Source organism: Dermacentor silvarum, chromosome 1, assembly GCF_013339745.2.
Source record: "Dermacentor silvarum isolate Dsil-2018 chromosome 1, BIME_Dsil_1.4, whole genome shotgun sequence".
NCBI lineage: Eukaryota > Metazoa > Arthropoda > Arachnida > Ixodida > Ixodidae > Dermacentor > Dermacentor silvarum.
The window spans coordinates 70,056-84,946 of NC_051154.1; the positions used below are offsets into that span (position 1 = coordinate 70,056).

Consider the following 14,891-nt stretch of genomic DNA (forward strand, 5'->3'; position numbering starts at 1 on the left):
CTGGAAGTTTCCATCGTTTTAATGGCATTATCACTGTGTTGTGGAGCTAGGCAACCGCCACAGTTACCCCGATAACCCCAGTGCTGGATGGGAGTGTGGCAACATACGATAAGAGACGGAATGGTTATGAAATGCAGCAGCATGAGATGGGTTGGTATGGGAACCAGCGCTGCCCAGGCAGTCCAACCATTTCGCTGTGCAGACACTGCATTTTTCTGCAGACGTCAGCCCCTTGGGCTTAGAGGAGAAAAAAGGGGGCACTCAAAATAGCATGAGAAGAGACCATGTTTCCTCACTTGCTGCACAGCCCACTGCCACATTTTAATGCGGGAGGTGGGCACCTACATTAGAGTATGTTTTATGCCCAGTCTTTCAGTGGCATGTGCAGCTACACTTGACAGCGTCTGGACACTCGCATCTTGAAAATTGATGGCAGCTGCTGCCGCAAAACTGCATCATGTTGTTAAAGAATGGCCCCCTCCACTTACTAGGCCGCAGTTATAACACTAGTGTCGAAGCAATTTCTTAAATGGTTTTCTGCCAGTGTGTACAAATTTATGTTTGAAAATCACAGGTACCACAGCACAAATAGGACCATCACTTTAAAGGCCAGTACTACCGTAATGGTACCAACAGATAGCGCACGTTGTGTTCAATACATCTACAATGCTTATAGTAGTAGTCCATGCAGCGCTAATAATTAAGGCGAAGGACAAAAGGAACCATACAGGACAGCTCATATCCGATGTCTTTCCTTTCATGCTTTGTCCTAACTCCGAGTGCTGCATACTAAACTACCATGAACATGTTGATGTAACAATTCGATTAGCTTTCAATCCTTACGCTCCATAAAGCTTCCCTACGCTGTTCACACTCATGTAATTATAAACATTTCTTGTTGCATTATATACTTCTGTGACAAATGTGTGTACCGATTGCTGGCAACACATTTCACTTATTACCGAGTGCTACAGTATACATTTGGAAAGCGTTATAAGCAATGCAAAAATATTTAAGATGTACAGCCTATCTAAAAAAGAAAGTAAAGACCAGTTTGCCAATGCCAGCAACCCTTGGCTGGTGTTTACTTTCTTGCAATAGAGTGAACATAAAATGGTTTCCAAAATCATGTCACATGAGCAGATACTTTAGGCTTAGAGCAAAAAACCGGAAATACTACAAACAAGAATTGTCAAACATATATGAAGAAAAAGAAGAGGAAGGGGATAATATTTATGTGTGAAAAAATTTTTCTAAGCATAGTTCCCATGCAGTGGCCACATATTTGGTTTATTTTGGTTGTTTTTATTTATTTTTTTCGTTCTTGCTTTGAACATACCCTTCACCATTAGCCAACTACTATGCGATGACTTTGTATTGAGTTAATGGCCCAACGTAAACGGCGCAGCCATGATTATTAGGGCAGCTCTAGCCTTTTGACAAGCCACTGGGCTGGACACTTGGCTTTAGAGATGTCACAACGTGGTAGACTTGTATATGCACACTTTGTTCTTTTCATCATCATCACTCATTTTCTTCCCCTTCCTCAGTGTAGAGTAGCAGGTCAAAACAAGCCATAGATCAGGCCAACCACTCAGACTTTCTATAAATAAATTTGTCTGTCTCGGTTCATATAGATACATCAACCCAGTGATTATGCGGTCATGTGATTCAATTGTCTTGCCAATGAGCCTCACATTTCGGTTTTAAAAAAGGAATACGAAGAGAATATGATGCAAGATGCACTATGAACTGAAAGCCCAATTCGCACAATTCAACCACTACAGTCCCTACAAGAAACTGCCTGAACTCTTCACACAACTGCACAGGATTGGCATGTAAAACATCTATTCACTGTACACCACTCCACAGATCATTCTTTTTTATTTCACTTGTATGGCAAAGGCCGAAACCTTGCAAACATCTGCCCAATTGGCCAAATTAACAAGCCCTGGTACCACTATATAAACAGCTGCATTGTATACTAGCACTTACAGGGCATTCTTTAATAATCTGCCACCTGCAAGAATTTTCAGAATTACCATTAGAGAAATATGTAATCAAGTGTGGTATCAATGTTATTAGCTACCATATATATATATATATATATATATATATATATATATATATATATATATATATATATATATATATATATATATACCCAATGTGGCTGCACCCATTAACTGACAGAGTGATCCCAACCAGAAAAAGTGTCACAGCATTATTGGATCCAGAGCAAGAGCCCTACCCTCCATACCCACCCACTCCTTGTGACGTGCTGGCACTTCAGCACTGACAAAACAAAGTGTGCAGTTGTAGAGTAGACCAAGGTCTACTGTGGGACATGCAATGGATACTGTATCTGCATACCCAGAGCTCCAAAGGGGCCCAAACCACCCTTCGAGCTTGGTGAAATAACATAGTCCGCAGGTAGCATACGCTGCTGTGAACATCTCAGCCAAGTTTTGTTGTAGTATGCGGTGCATGGAGCTCACAAGCGTAGCGCAAAGTCATCTTTCTCTCAAATGCTCTCTTTTCAACAGAAGCCATGTTTCTCACTCTTTTCTGGGTACTTTATATCGTAATAAACCGGATTCTCATACGCGGCTGCTATTGGTAGCTGCGGTCGGCTACGTAGTGTAGATACCGCGGCCGCCACGAGTCCACTGGCTAAACGCACTGCGGCTTGCTGAGGACAACTGCGTTTGGCCTACACTTAGCACACCGCAGGCACCAAAATCATAAGTCATGTCTACGTTAACATCCAAAATGAAATTTGAACTGCACGCCACGGTGACATTTAGAAGGTGCTCACCTTCTAAATGTCACCGTGTGGCGCAGCTGTGGCCACGTCCCACTCCGCCATAGCCTTCGCAGGGCAAGGCATTGAAGGAACGGGAGCACAGCAGAGACTGCGTTTGATTGCCAATAACTTTGCTTCTGCCAAACGCATTTAAGTACTTTTTGCAGCGAAGTATTTGTGAAATTACCTATTTTCAATTCAAATGCCTTTCTCCACTTCTTTAAAAAGTGGTTCAGGGCCCCTTTAAATAGTGTGGGGGACTCTCACTTTACTCCAAGAACAGAGAGTAGGGACAATGCAGCAAAATTACACAGCAACTTCAATCATGTGCACTGTGGCCTGGAAGCTTTAACAGAGATGTTAGATAATGTCATGTGGGCACCCAACAAAGTAACTAGAGCAAGGGCTCTGTTAAAGTTCACAACCATCAATTCTTGCTTTTTATTCTGCGAGAGACAATGGTGAAGATCACTAAAATAAAAGTAGCCTCATGTCTCATATGCATGTCACCCTACCCAATGCAGAGCTTGCAATCTTCAAGACAGGCTACAATTCATTTTGCAGAGATGTCCACTGATTTTCAAATAAATATAACAAAGCATTAAAGTAATTTAACCCTTTCTCTACCACTAGCAAGTATAGCCATCATTAGGAAAAATTTATCACAGTGTGAATCAATGACAAGTATATCCATTAGCTCAGTTGCAGTTTTCGACACTAGACAGAAGCATTTGTCAATGTTAGTGGCATTGTGCAAAGTTTATCTTCATATTGTGGCTTGCTCGAGGGCTGCATTTCTGGGAAAATGCTTAGGAATGTGGTACAATTTTCAACATTTCCTCCAGTATGCAAAGGATCTGACCCGAAAGGCTGCAACAACCATGAATAAAAGGCAGTTCACCAGCAAATTTTCAGCATGCTTAAGCAAAGAGTTGTGAGTGCTATTCTACAAGTTTAATGGTTTTAAGAGCATGAAACTCGTCATATGATTCTCATCTTCCTGCAGTAAAACTACTGCATGCGCCACGAAAATTCACACAATGTCCCAACTGACATGCTATGATGGCTCCAAGAAGTAGAAGCTGTGTTAAAAATGCAAATACAGAAGTGAAACTGACAGTGAAGGAGTAGAGCTCACATCTTTATTAAGACATCTGTGTTCCACAAACAAAAACCCTTATCCTCGTGCCTGAAATAAGGCTGCATTAACCAAGCAAATCAGTTAGTTCAATTAACTACTTTTCATGAACGCCTTCCGACAGTCAAGTTGCCAAAACACTGCACACAATTTTCAAAATAAAAATAAAAGATACACTCATCTTTCAAATAAAACCATAACAGTTGGCACAAGAATGTATTTTGAGCTTACTGGTCATGTTCCCAAAAATAAAAGTGAGATCTGATGATGAGCAACTACAAAAGAAAAAGACTATATACAGCAGTGTGCTCAGGTACTTTTTAGTTGTTTTTTTTTTCTCCATGACACATGATGACATATAAAAATTAGTGACAACAAGTTGTAGTGACATTTTGCCAAGTCCAAATGTACGTCAAACCAATGAATGCCCAAGTGCAAAGTGAAGATGTTACATTTTGTACGAATGAAGCTGACCCATTAAAACTCTGTATTGCATATCACAACAAAATATGCAGTGATAAGATGACTGGTGTCCGGTCTGAAAAGATGAAATGATTTGTACAGGAGCATATTTCCTCACCCAGAAGGACTACTCTCTGAGAGAGTCCCACTTCTCTACATGTAAGACTGCTGCAATAGCATGCACTACACTTGAGTGAAATGCATTACAATTGCAATGAGGAAGATATACATCACAAGCCATGCACAGGTACAATTTCTTAACAGCTATTTACAGTGTGCACTTCCTAAAAATTCTAAACAATAGAGGCAGATTTAGGGGAACTAGCCTTAGTTTTGTAAGCCTTAAATAAAAAGCTTCACAATACAAGCTTTACAAAGCCAATTAACATGACAAAGGCAATCAGATTGCTTTTAAAGATTGCCTTAAAAGTTTTCAGCTCTTGTCACAAAGTATTTTTACAACAATATCAAACGAAACGAAAAGCCCCATGAAAATTTAACGCAGAGCATGCTAGATGCTGCTGCTTCCTAATTGACTTGACAATGCCTGTGCCTCAAAATGTAATTCAAGCACATAAAATATACTGTTGGTACCAGCTGTGAATAAGTAACACAGGCAGTAATATCACTGACTGTCTCATTTATGTTGCACAAAAATTGTCAATTATTTTTCACCACATGCAAATGTCTATGCGTCAACAGCAAACATACCATAGTGAACTAAAGGTGAGCAAAATGCCGCCCAAGTACCTTCTAGGATGGCATTCACTGCCCGTACAAAAGCCTGTTAACATTTCAATATTGCGAATGGCTCTATGTGCCATGTGTGTGATAAAACAACTGGTGAAACGGAAACTGTGAATCCAATGAGCAAACAATGGAATTTTTAAGTACATTGTTAATGCAGCACCTGTGGCACAAATATGAATATGAATAAATGTTCTTGTATGAATAACGAGAGCACAATGAGAAAACCAATCAATTACACACATAGCCAGTAGACGTGGTAGCGGTGCTTTAGCGAGATGCACTGGAAGATAAACAAGAAGAATGTAAGATTATCGTCATGCAAGATTATCAAAACAAAGTAAGCAAGTGAAAATCTGAAATAAGCATGACTGCCTAGTTAATCCGTCCTTCCCTAATATTCTAGCTATCACATAGAGGCTTATGTGCCTTAAGAGCCAATTTTTTTTTTTAATTACAAGCAATATTCAAGAAGCACTTACACAAATACAAGCTCGGCAGAAGCATTAAATGAACAAGAGACGACTGCTTTCATGGGATTGTTAACATGCAGCTCAAGCATGTAAATAAAGGCCACATCGTTGAACTATGAAATGGGACATAAAAAAAACAGCACACTATGCAAAATGAGAGGTCTGTGGCTCAATGATGGCACTATGTAGAGGTAACGAGAGACCAGTATTCACATAAAATGACTTCAAGCCTACAGTGCCTTTTATTGTATTATCATGTAATTTGGTGGTGCATGTTTCTTAGTGTAATGCTTACATTGTTCACAACTTGCTCGTTTTTTGTGTTTGGCACACGCAATGAATGCATGGTTAGCAGTGCAACCAGAAATCCGGTACAAGTGCATGTAAACCCTTGTGTAAAATACTGCACATGGCTAATCATTACACAAAGCTCATTCATAAAACTTCCTTCCCCTTGCGGGCTTCTGCAGAACTGATTTCCCATATTCAGTGTGGCTACACTTCGAGTTATCGATTAACTGGCCTTGCCATACATACAATCCGCTAGCCTCCTGGTTAGCTCAGATGATACAGCGACTGCCCTGGAAAGACACTGTTGCCGGATTTGAAGCTTTCTTTCTGAGAAACCCGTGCGGGTTTCTCAGAAAGGAAACACATATGGGTTTCCTTTGCAGCTTCATGCTACTTTGATGACAATGCTTCCCCTTCATAAAACTTCCTCCACCTTGCAAGATTCCGCAGAACTGGTTTGCCATAAAGCTCATTGCCCACACAGGACATTAGTAAATCCCAACTTGGAAGAATTTGTGTTCTTCATCTGAAAGGATCAATAATTACACTAAACATATTCCCTTTAAAAAAAAGTACCGACACAAAGAATTTTGTACATCCCTCTTTTCTAGCTTCATTAGATACCACCCAACTCTTAAAGGGACACTAAAGCAATACGCTAAGTCGGTTTATACCATTAAGTATTCTTTAAATCTATTTCCGCTCATTTCACGGTTCTAAGTAGATTCTTAGAAAAGAAAACTAAGCTTAAGATTCCATTTTTTCTTATTTGTTGAAACCCTAGCACCAGTATGACAGTGTGACTTCATGGATTTCAAAGCATTTTCTCATATTAGGGCAGTTGAGGCTCAGTAAAAGTTCTAAAAACTTGCTAAGATCTCTCTTTTGCTCCCTTAGAATACAATGTAGTCAGTTTACCAATAAGAAATTAACTAGGCCCAAGCAGACACTCAAAATCCATGACATCACGGCGAGCTGGTGCAAGAACTTCAAGGCAGCGTCGCTACCTGTCTTGTTTGTGCATCTTTTCTGGCTTACCAAGTCTCCTCTCACAGCAAGAGTGGTACTCTTGGTATTGTAGAAGGTCAATTTACTAATCCAGGTCAAATTATTTTTCTCCTTAGTGTCTCTTTAACCCTTTAACTGGCAAGATAAGAAAGACTTGACCTAGAATGGTTTTTATTGCTTTAGTTCTTCTTTACTTTGCTCAAATACATACCAATTGAAATATTACACGGTTTCTCTAAAAACTAAGCGAGATACAGTAGGTCAAAATTATTGTTCACCAGGTGGTGAAAGGAAAATGTATGGTCCAAAACTGGTCTCTGGCACTTGTTATGGCAAGGTCAACGTGTGTTCTTGAGATGTACCTTTATGGAGTCAAGAAATAAGAGCTTGCTTAAAAAAGGAAAAACAAAAATCGCTTTGGCAAGACGATGACCCCCGCGTGTGCTAAGATAACGCCAAAGCCTTCAGATTTTGTGACCAACACATGTGCTGCTGCTCACACTCAACATTTTAGTGAATGCCACTGTTGAGCAGGTACATAAAGGTAAATTGAAAGGCACAGACTAATATTTGGATTTGTCTAGTTTTTGTAGATGTTTTTGTTAGGTCAACAATATTGTTGAGCTACCGGTTACAGGGTTAATCACGGTATGAGGTCTCAATTCCTCGAAGCAGCAAAATGAATTAGACCATCTTTTAATGTGGCTAATTCAAAATGTGTGCCAAATGGAGTGCGGCTTCTTGGCGTAGGGTGTGTTCATAAGGGTTCCTCTACACAATTCTGCAACTCTACAACAATTGAAGGTAGTAATGTGGTATCACAAACTCCTGATGCACGCGCCAGTCAGCTTGTTGCAGTGGTCACAAGCCACGAACGCCTCATACCGCAACTATGGAGTCGACCACTATCTAGTACAGCGAGAAAAGTAAGACAAAAATTATGTGTGGCTCTGCTATCACAAACACTAGAGACCAGCTGAGCAGGGGAAAGCCTAGCAAAGTAGTGGCAAACCACACACTTAGTCTAACTTTTGCTGGGCGCTCAGGATTTCTTTGCGATGTTCTGCCTAGTATCGCGATGAATTCAACCGGCCACGTTCACGAGCCTCCGGATCTTCATTTCTTCGCCTACTTCACTCTCCGCTTCCCTCAATCTAAACTTGAGTGTTCTCTTCTGCAACGCTTGGTTTCAGCTTCCCTAGCTCTCGCTTCAGTCTTTCAGAAGCGACGAGGGTCCAGTTCTCTGGTCGAAACCTGCCGAGCCGCCGCCAGAGGCATTGGCTGCGGTCACGGACAACGGGCGCGTCCAGCGTGAACGCGGGGAAACGCGGTCGGCGTCGGCAGCAGCTCTTGCGTCCCACTACCACCTGCCTCACTCCTCCTCTCTACCTCACATCCGCTATGCTGCGCGATGCTATTTTTATACTCTGCTTGCTTTCACTCTCTCTCAGCTCTCTGTCCCCCAGCTCAGCGAAGCTGCAGACGACGGAATTATCATTATAGCGAGGTTCTAACAGCTCTGCTGTAAAAGCTTGTGTCGGTAATTTTTTAAGCCACATAACTGCACCAATCGGTTCATATTGAAGAATACTATACATGAAAGCAGTGGAACCCTGCAAATCACCCGAAACCTGCAAATACTTGAGCAATGATGCCACATATGATTGGATTTTTTGAAACGGTATCATGGGCTCAACTCAGCACTGCTTTCCATTTACAGTGAACATAGAGAAAACAGGAGCACCAAGTATATGTAACACTTCTGACTAATCTCCTGTCTTAATTAAGTTCACACTTAAATTTTGCCGAGAGGTGGCATTTCATGGTGAATATATTTTAATACTGTCTGGGAGCATTACTTGCCCGTTTCACACAGAATAAACGAGTTTGTATCGTTATGACAATGCCAAATGAAAAGTGTGGAATTTGCAGGAATCTGTCTGTCACTATAATGGCAAAACAATGTGTAAACCTTGTTTTGTTCATAGACTATGGCATCGCTCAAACAATAACAGACAGCATCACCATTCCGTTCCCATAAACTAGACACTTGATGTTTGGCACTTATTATGAATGAAACAGGCAAGTGATACACCTAAATGTGGTATTTAAATGCAGCCACTACGAAATGTTACCTTTGGATGAAATTTCAGGGCTAACGAGCCAGCGCATTATCCAGAACAGTCATGGCATACCTATTTACAGAATGTTTTGTAAATACTATGTTTTGCATTCTACATATACTCATGTCATTCTCCACCTCCTCCACTTCCAGATCTCACGTCCCTGTCTCTATCCCTCAACCCTGGGTGCCTGACTGTGGCCGCCACACCTTGGGACCAAGAATATCTGGCAGCATACATCACATCCACTCTGATGTAGGCTGAAAGGGGAGGCCTGGACTGAGGCCTCCTGCTTATCAGTCGTCGCAGAGCAACAATAAAGTTTTATCTCACATGCTGACCAATGACTGAATTAGTTTCTGCCACCTTGCAAAAACAAGCATTCCTCAATTCTCAATCTTATGTAAGGAGCTACTGACCAGCATAGCAGGCATTTGTTCCGACGGATTTTTTGTTGGACTGCTTTACTATCTTTTTAACTGCATCATCAGTGTATTTTAACATTTTTCTGTGTACACACTCACAAAATGCTGTTTTTTCTGGACTGTAAGGCCTTGCTAAATAACTAGGTAAACAAACACTGTCCAACAAACATGATATGCAATACATATCAACAGCACATCACATCTGACCATGAACCAAATGCTACACTTGAAATATGGTTTATAGAATGTCAAGCTGTTGAAGGAACAGTTGCCACTCTAAACAAAACAAACCCACATTTGTGAACTGTCATGGGTTCAAGCAAACAGCACATTCAAAAACCCTTTACGGTTCAGAAATACAATTAAAAATCATGTGTAATCAGTTTATTGCAGGGTCCTTCGTTTTGGTATTCGAGGTGGAAAATAACTGGATGTTATTTTTGAAGAGGAAAACCGGGGATTTTTCTGGTAACTTTCACAAACCATTAACACAGGCAATGGTCTCCTTTTGGACACAAACATTTTATTTGAACAGTAATGAGAAAGGTAGCTGTTTGCAAGTTACGTTACGTACACCCTTGCAATTTTTTCACGATATCACGCGAGCGTCGACTGCACAGCGTGTCAGCAGCCTTGTAGCAGCGAAGGAGGTTGGGATTGGCAACTTTATGTGCAGTCGTGCAAGACGAATTCTAGTTCAAATGTATTATGCTGCGCTGTTCGTTTCAGGAGTGCCCCTCACCGCTACAACTGACACGTTGTGTGGTCGAGGTTTGCATGATATCGTAAAAAATTGCAAGGGTGTATTTATACAATCCCTTGCTGGCAGGCCTTATTTACATTGCGATGCCTCAGTTGTATTCAGATACTAAATGCAGCTACTAAAAGGGTAACAAGCTTTCGCTCAGCAAAACCAGCAGGCTCTGAATATACTATATATGCTAGTTTTTGCTTGAGTGTTCAACAAAAAGGGGGCATATATCATAATCATACACGAATAATATTAACGATATATACTGACCACTTGCTCGCACAAGTCAAGCAGTGTTCACTGGTTTTGTAATGCGGGCATTTATTCCTACCCTTTAAGAATGGCGAAGCTTCAGGGTGAAATTAGGTTTAACACGATTTTCATTAAACTTGTTAGGGGTGCAAGAACCTCAAATTATTGGGTTTTACGCAAAAACGAAGGACACTATTTATATGCCTCACAATAGCTAACCAGGAACAGTTGGTATTGAGATTGACAATAACAACCAGCCAATCAACAATGGGGCAATCCTGCAAAGGGATTCAGCTTATAGCCAGTGTGTGTAAACAGAAAAAAAATTATGGGGTTTTACGTGCCAAAACCACCCTATGATTATGAGGCACGCCATAGTGGGAGACTCTGGATTAATTTGAACCACCACGTTCTTTAACGTGCACCTAAATCTAAGTACATGGGTGTTTTTCTGCATTTCACCGCCATCAAAATGTGGCCGCTGTGGCCAGGATTCGAACCCACGACCTCGTGCTCAGCAGCCCAAGCGCTAACAGAACATTCATGCCACACAGTAAACAAATGAATGCAGACTGTAAACGATGCAGTGCTGTATTTCTTTGCTTCTCATGCAATGTGTCTGAAGTGGCCAAGGTAGTCGACAATTGTACGAAAGTGTGCTTATGCATTTACTTTGCAATGTGTTCCCTCTATGAGCGAACCCAAGGTTATGAAGGCATGCTCTTTCAGTAGCAGTTCACTACAGACACATTGTCCAGTCAGGCAGCAACCGATTACCAACCAATGAAAGTGCAAATCAAGTAGTGGCAAACAGCAATTGCCCACCTGAAGTCAAGTGCTTGCAGTGATTAGCAGTCGTATGGGGACTGACTGAGGCTACTGCCCGCTGGTGAGTGGCCACTCAAAAGCAAACCCACATATTTTCGAATATCTTTTTTTTTTTTTGTAGGTACACTAACAGTAGAGTACAGTAGCAACTTGCATTCATTATTTTGACAGTACCTCGGCAGTATTCTACCTCAGAAAATTTTGAAACGACACAGTGCAATGTATGGATGTGTGCCTTACCAATCCTTCAGAATTTGATTGATGTCTTGTGAGTAACAATCCGACTTTCGTGCCTGCCCAGAAACCATGGGTAACCATTACTCACCTATCAATAACGGCGTCTCCTCGTGAGATAGTCACCTCGGTCTTCAGGCCTTCTGTGCCTTGGCTCCTCATACCTTCTGTCGTATCCATTTTGTCCACGGTGCTTGCTGTGCATGTCTGGGTCTTCTGTGTCACAGCGAAATTCCCTGAAAGATCCTCTGTAGTGGTCAGGTGCTTGAAAGTAGCGATCTTGTCGATCGTGGCGATCTTGTCGATCATGGCGACCTTGTCGATCATGGCGATCTTGACCATGGTAGCGATCGTAGCGTTTGGAATCGTTGACAGGCGGGTAGACTTCAGATCGGTTGTACTCGCGACGAAATGGGGCAGATTCAGGCCCGAATGAACGCTCAGAAGCAAATGACATTGGCCCGTCCATAGCCATCTGAACTCTCGGTGGTCCTTGGACCTGAGGTGTGCAAGATGAGCTCCACATGTCACCAGGATGGTTAAACGTGTAGGCGCTCGCTCTGACGGAATCCATGTACTCGTAGTGCCTTTTCATCATGTTCACGTATGTGTCATCGACAGTTGCATGCGGCCTCCGCTCCATTCTAATCCGTCGGCCGTAGAGCGAAATGCCATCCATGAGTGCTAGGGTGTAGCCGACCGATTCCGGATGAACAAATGTGACGAAAGCGAAGTTCTTGGTCCGGCCAGTGTTATCCTTTGGAATTTTTACGTCTTCCACAGGCCCTGCCTAACAAGCACAAAAAGAAGTACAATGAAAATGTGCAAGCATACATTAAGGAACATTAGTACATACCTGAACAAACAGCTCACGCAGAAGCTCTTCTGTTACCTTAGAATCGAGACTCCCGCAGAAGAGAGTTCGATCTCGCCTATCTATATCCATAGAAGCAAGTAGCGAAATAAACCAACCAAACGACTACGTTAGCGCTCTGATACGAGCTCGCGTCAAGCACAGGACGCTCCGGATGTCGGAATTCGACGTAGGACAATTAGTTCTCGCCGTGCCCCATCCAGATTGAAGTCACAAATAGTCAATAACTGTCCATTCCTGTTCACACATTAATCGAGCAGAATAAATTGCATTAAAATGGCACGAACGTGGGAAAAACTTCCTGCAATTGAATGACTTTAGTTTAAACGCGTACGGAAGCAGAGAAAAGAAGCGGAAGTTTCCGTGTTCTGTTTAACTTGTGAATTTATCTGTAAAAGTAAAGACCACGGGTAAAGACTTTTAAAAAATACCTTTATTCTTTAAGTAATGTATATTATATATATATTTGTTTCTTACTTGTTAACTTTCAAAAATCATCTTAAGATACGTGAATTGCGAAAAGTCAACAATAGCCGCTATTCTGGACATTCCGCCATTTTCTTCGAGGCGTGACGTAGACCTGAACGTCGCCCCCGAGGGCTCCGATGTCGCTGCGCATGCGTGAGCTGAGAGAAGGTGAGAAAGGAGAACAACTCTCCTTTGCCGGATGTGACGTCACATTTTTGTTTGTTTTTTGCTTTTTGAACTAGCTACTCTCGAACTCAGACACTATGGTTCGCGCCTCGTTCGCGCGCGCATTGTGAGCATTCAAGTTTCGTTTTTTGCACTTGCTTAGTAGCTGAAATTGCGGACATTGCAGGGTTGGGCTTGATGACATTTGTTGCTCAGCTGCCGCGACACATTTGGAGCAAAGGTGAGTGTCGTGCGATTGCCCGTTCTCTAGCTGACACTTGTAAAAACAACCGGTTGCGTATTTGAGCTGTGGCCGATGTGATCTCGAAATTCGAAGGAGCACGAAACGGTTGTCGCAGGTCTCGTAGTGATCGCAGGATAATTTATTCGTTCGTGCCTTCAACAAGTACTATCACAGTTCCTACGCGTTACCCCGATGTAAAACGAACGGCGGAAGCGTTCACGCGCCGGAAAATGCATGCACTCAACTAGCTCTATCGGTGAATGCCGTCCTTTGGTATATATCTCGTGCGTAGGTCTTTGTTTCTCCATCTCTATGGGATGACTACGCTATGCGCCTCTTATTTACCCATGCAATTCAATTACCTTGCTCACTGCTTGCGCTGACCGCGGTAGGTGCGTCAGAGGCTTTCATTTGTTGCAGTGAGATAAAGAAAGCGTATTTCTTTCAATTACAGCTTCTTAGCAACTCTTTTGAGAGCCGTGGAGTTAAATCGCGCAATGTGTACGTTGTGAGCAAGCTGTTAACCAAACCCGCTTTACTGCTGCTGTCGCTTTTACGGGCACCTTCAAAATTAAACATATATGAGTGTATGAATTCAGCTCACCTTTCTATACACATCCGTTGCTTTCGTTGTTCGTAGATCATGTGCGTACCTTTGCAACCGTAATCGACATTGTAAAAACAGCAGGAAGGCAGATGACACAAATACTGTGTCCGCCTTAATTGTTGTCTGTGCTGTTTTTATAATGTAAACAACTCCACACACTTGCTGTTTACACCAAAACAATCTTGATATTTTTTTTTTTTCTTGTAGGAGGATTTGCTTCTAACTGCGGCAGTGACGTTGTGTATTGTCCTCAGGAACGCTTGCGGTGTGCACATTTGTCTAATTTGTTTCACTGTGCTGCTGCTGTCTTTACAGCTTCTGCTTATTTCCTTTGGCCGCACCTTATATTTGTTGTCTTTGTCAACATCTGACCTGTTTCTGCCTTGTTGAAAGCAAGTGGCCACAAGTACTGCTTAGTTTGCTCAGTCTAAACCTGGTATGTATATCTATTTGCTAAGGGCATGCTTCTGCTCCTTTAAAGGTTGCTTTAACTAATAGTGGTTTGAGTCATTGTGTATGACACCAGATAATTATTGTTCTAAATGGTGGCAAAGCTTGTCCGTGCACAGATTTAAAGTATGGAGATGCTAAACATTAAAATGTTCCAAGTTGCCACAAAGTATTACACGCATTTAAATTTGCAGTCGCAAAAGACGTACTAAAAGTATAATCCACAAAATTTGCTTCGAGGTGTCTTGAGACAATGAATTGTAGAGAAAGAATTCTATTGTGAGTTGCCAATGCTTGTCGTGAGCTCTAGCCCATTTTTCTATGCAGCCACTGTTGCTTCGTTGTCTGTGCTTGTTACTAACAAGAAATTGAGCTCCGTGGTTCCCCTGATTTTTGTAGCTCATAAAATGCAAATGTCTCGACATTGGCAGCCTTAGTGCCTCAAGGTAGAACACGAGTGTTCATTGGCCAGTTGCCTGCTTTTAAGATAATGTTGTATTTAATGTCAGGGGTTTAAAGGATACTTCACATCTGCCATCATGGCT

At 41.9% G+C, this 14,891-nt stretch overlaps 1 protein-coding gene across 2 annotated transcripts; it reads right to left on the reverse strand.

Moving 5' to 3' along the window:
* Nucleotides 1-1,735: 1,735 nt before the first annotated feature.
* LOC119456044 (RNA-binding protein 7) lies at nt 1,736-12,756 on the reverse strand. 2 transcript variants are annotated; one of them, XM_049664574.1, is made up of 3 exons: nt 12,395-12,756; nt 11,630-12,328; nt 1,736-1,745 (listed from the first exon to the last, which is right to left on the reverse strand). In XM_049664574.1, exons 1-2 carry the CDS (start codon nt 12,482-12,484, stop codon nt 11,633-11,635), a joined length of 786 nt encoding a protein of 261 aa, XP_049520531.1. In that variant the 5' UTR covers nt 12,485-12,756; the 3' UTR covers nt 1,736-1,745; nt 11,630-11,632. The 2 variants fall into 2 exon arrangements, with proteins under 2 accessions (XP_049520531.1, XP_037573570.1); XM_037717642.2 differs by lacking the exon at nt 1,736-1,745 and adding an exon at nt 3,932-5,436.
* Nucleotides 12,757-14,891: the final 2,135 nt, after the last annotated feature.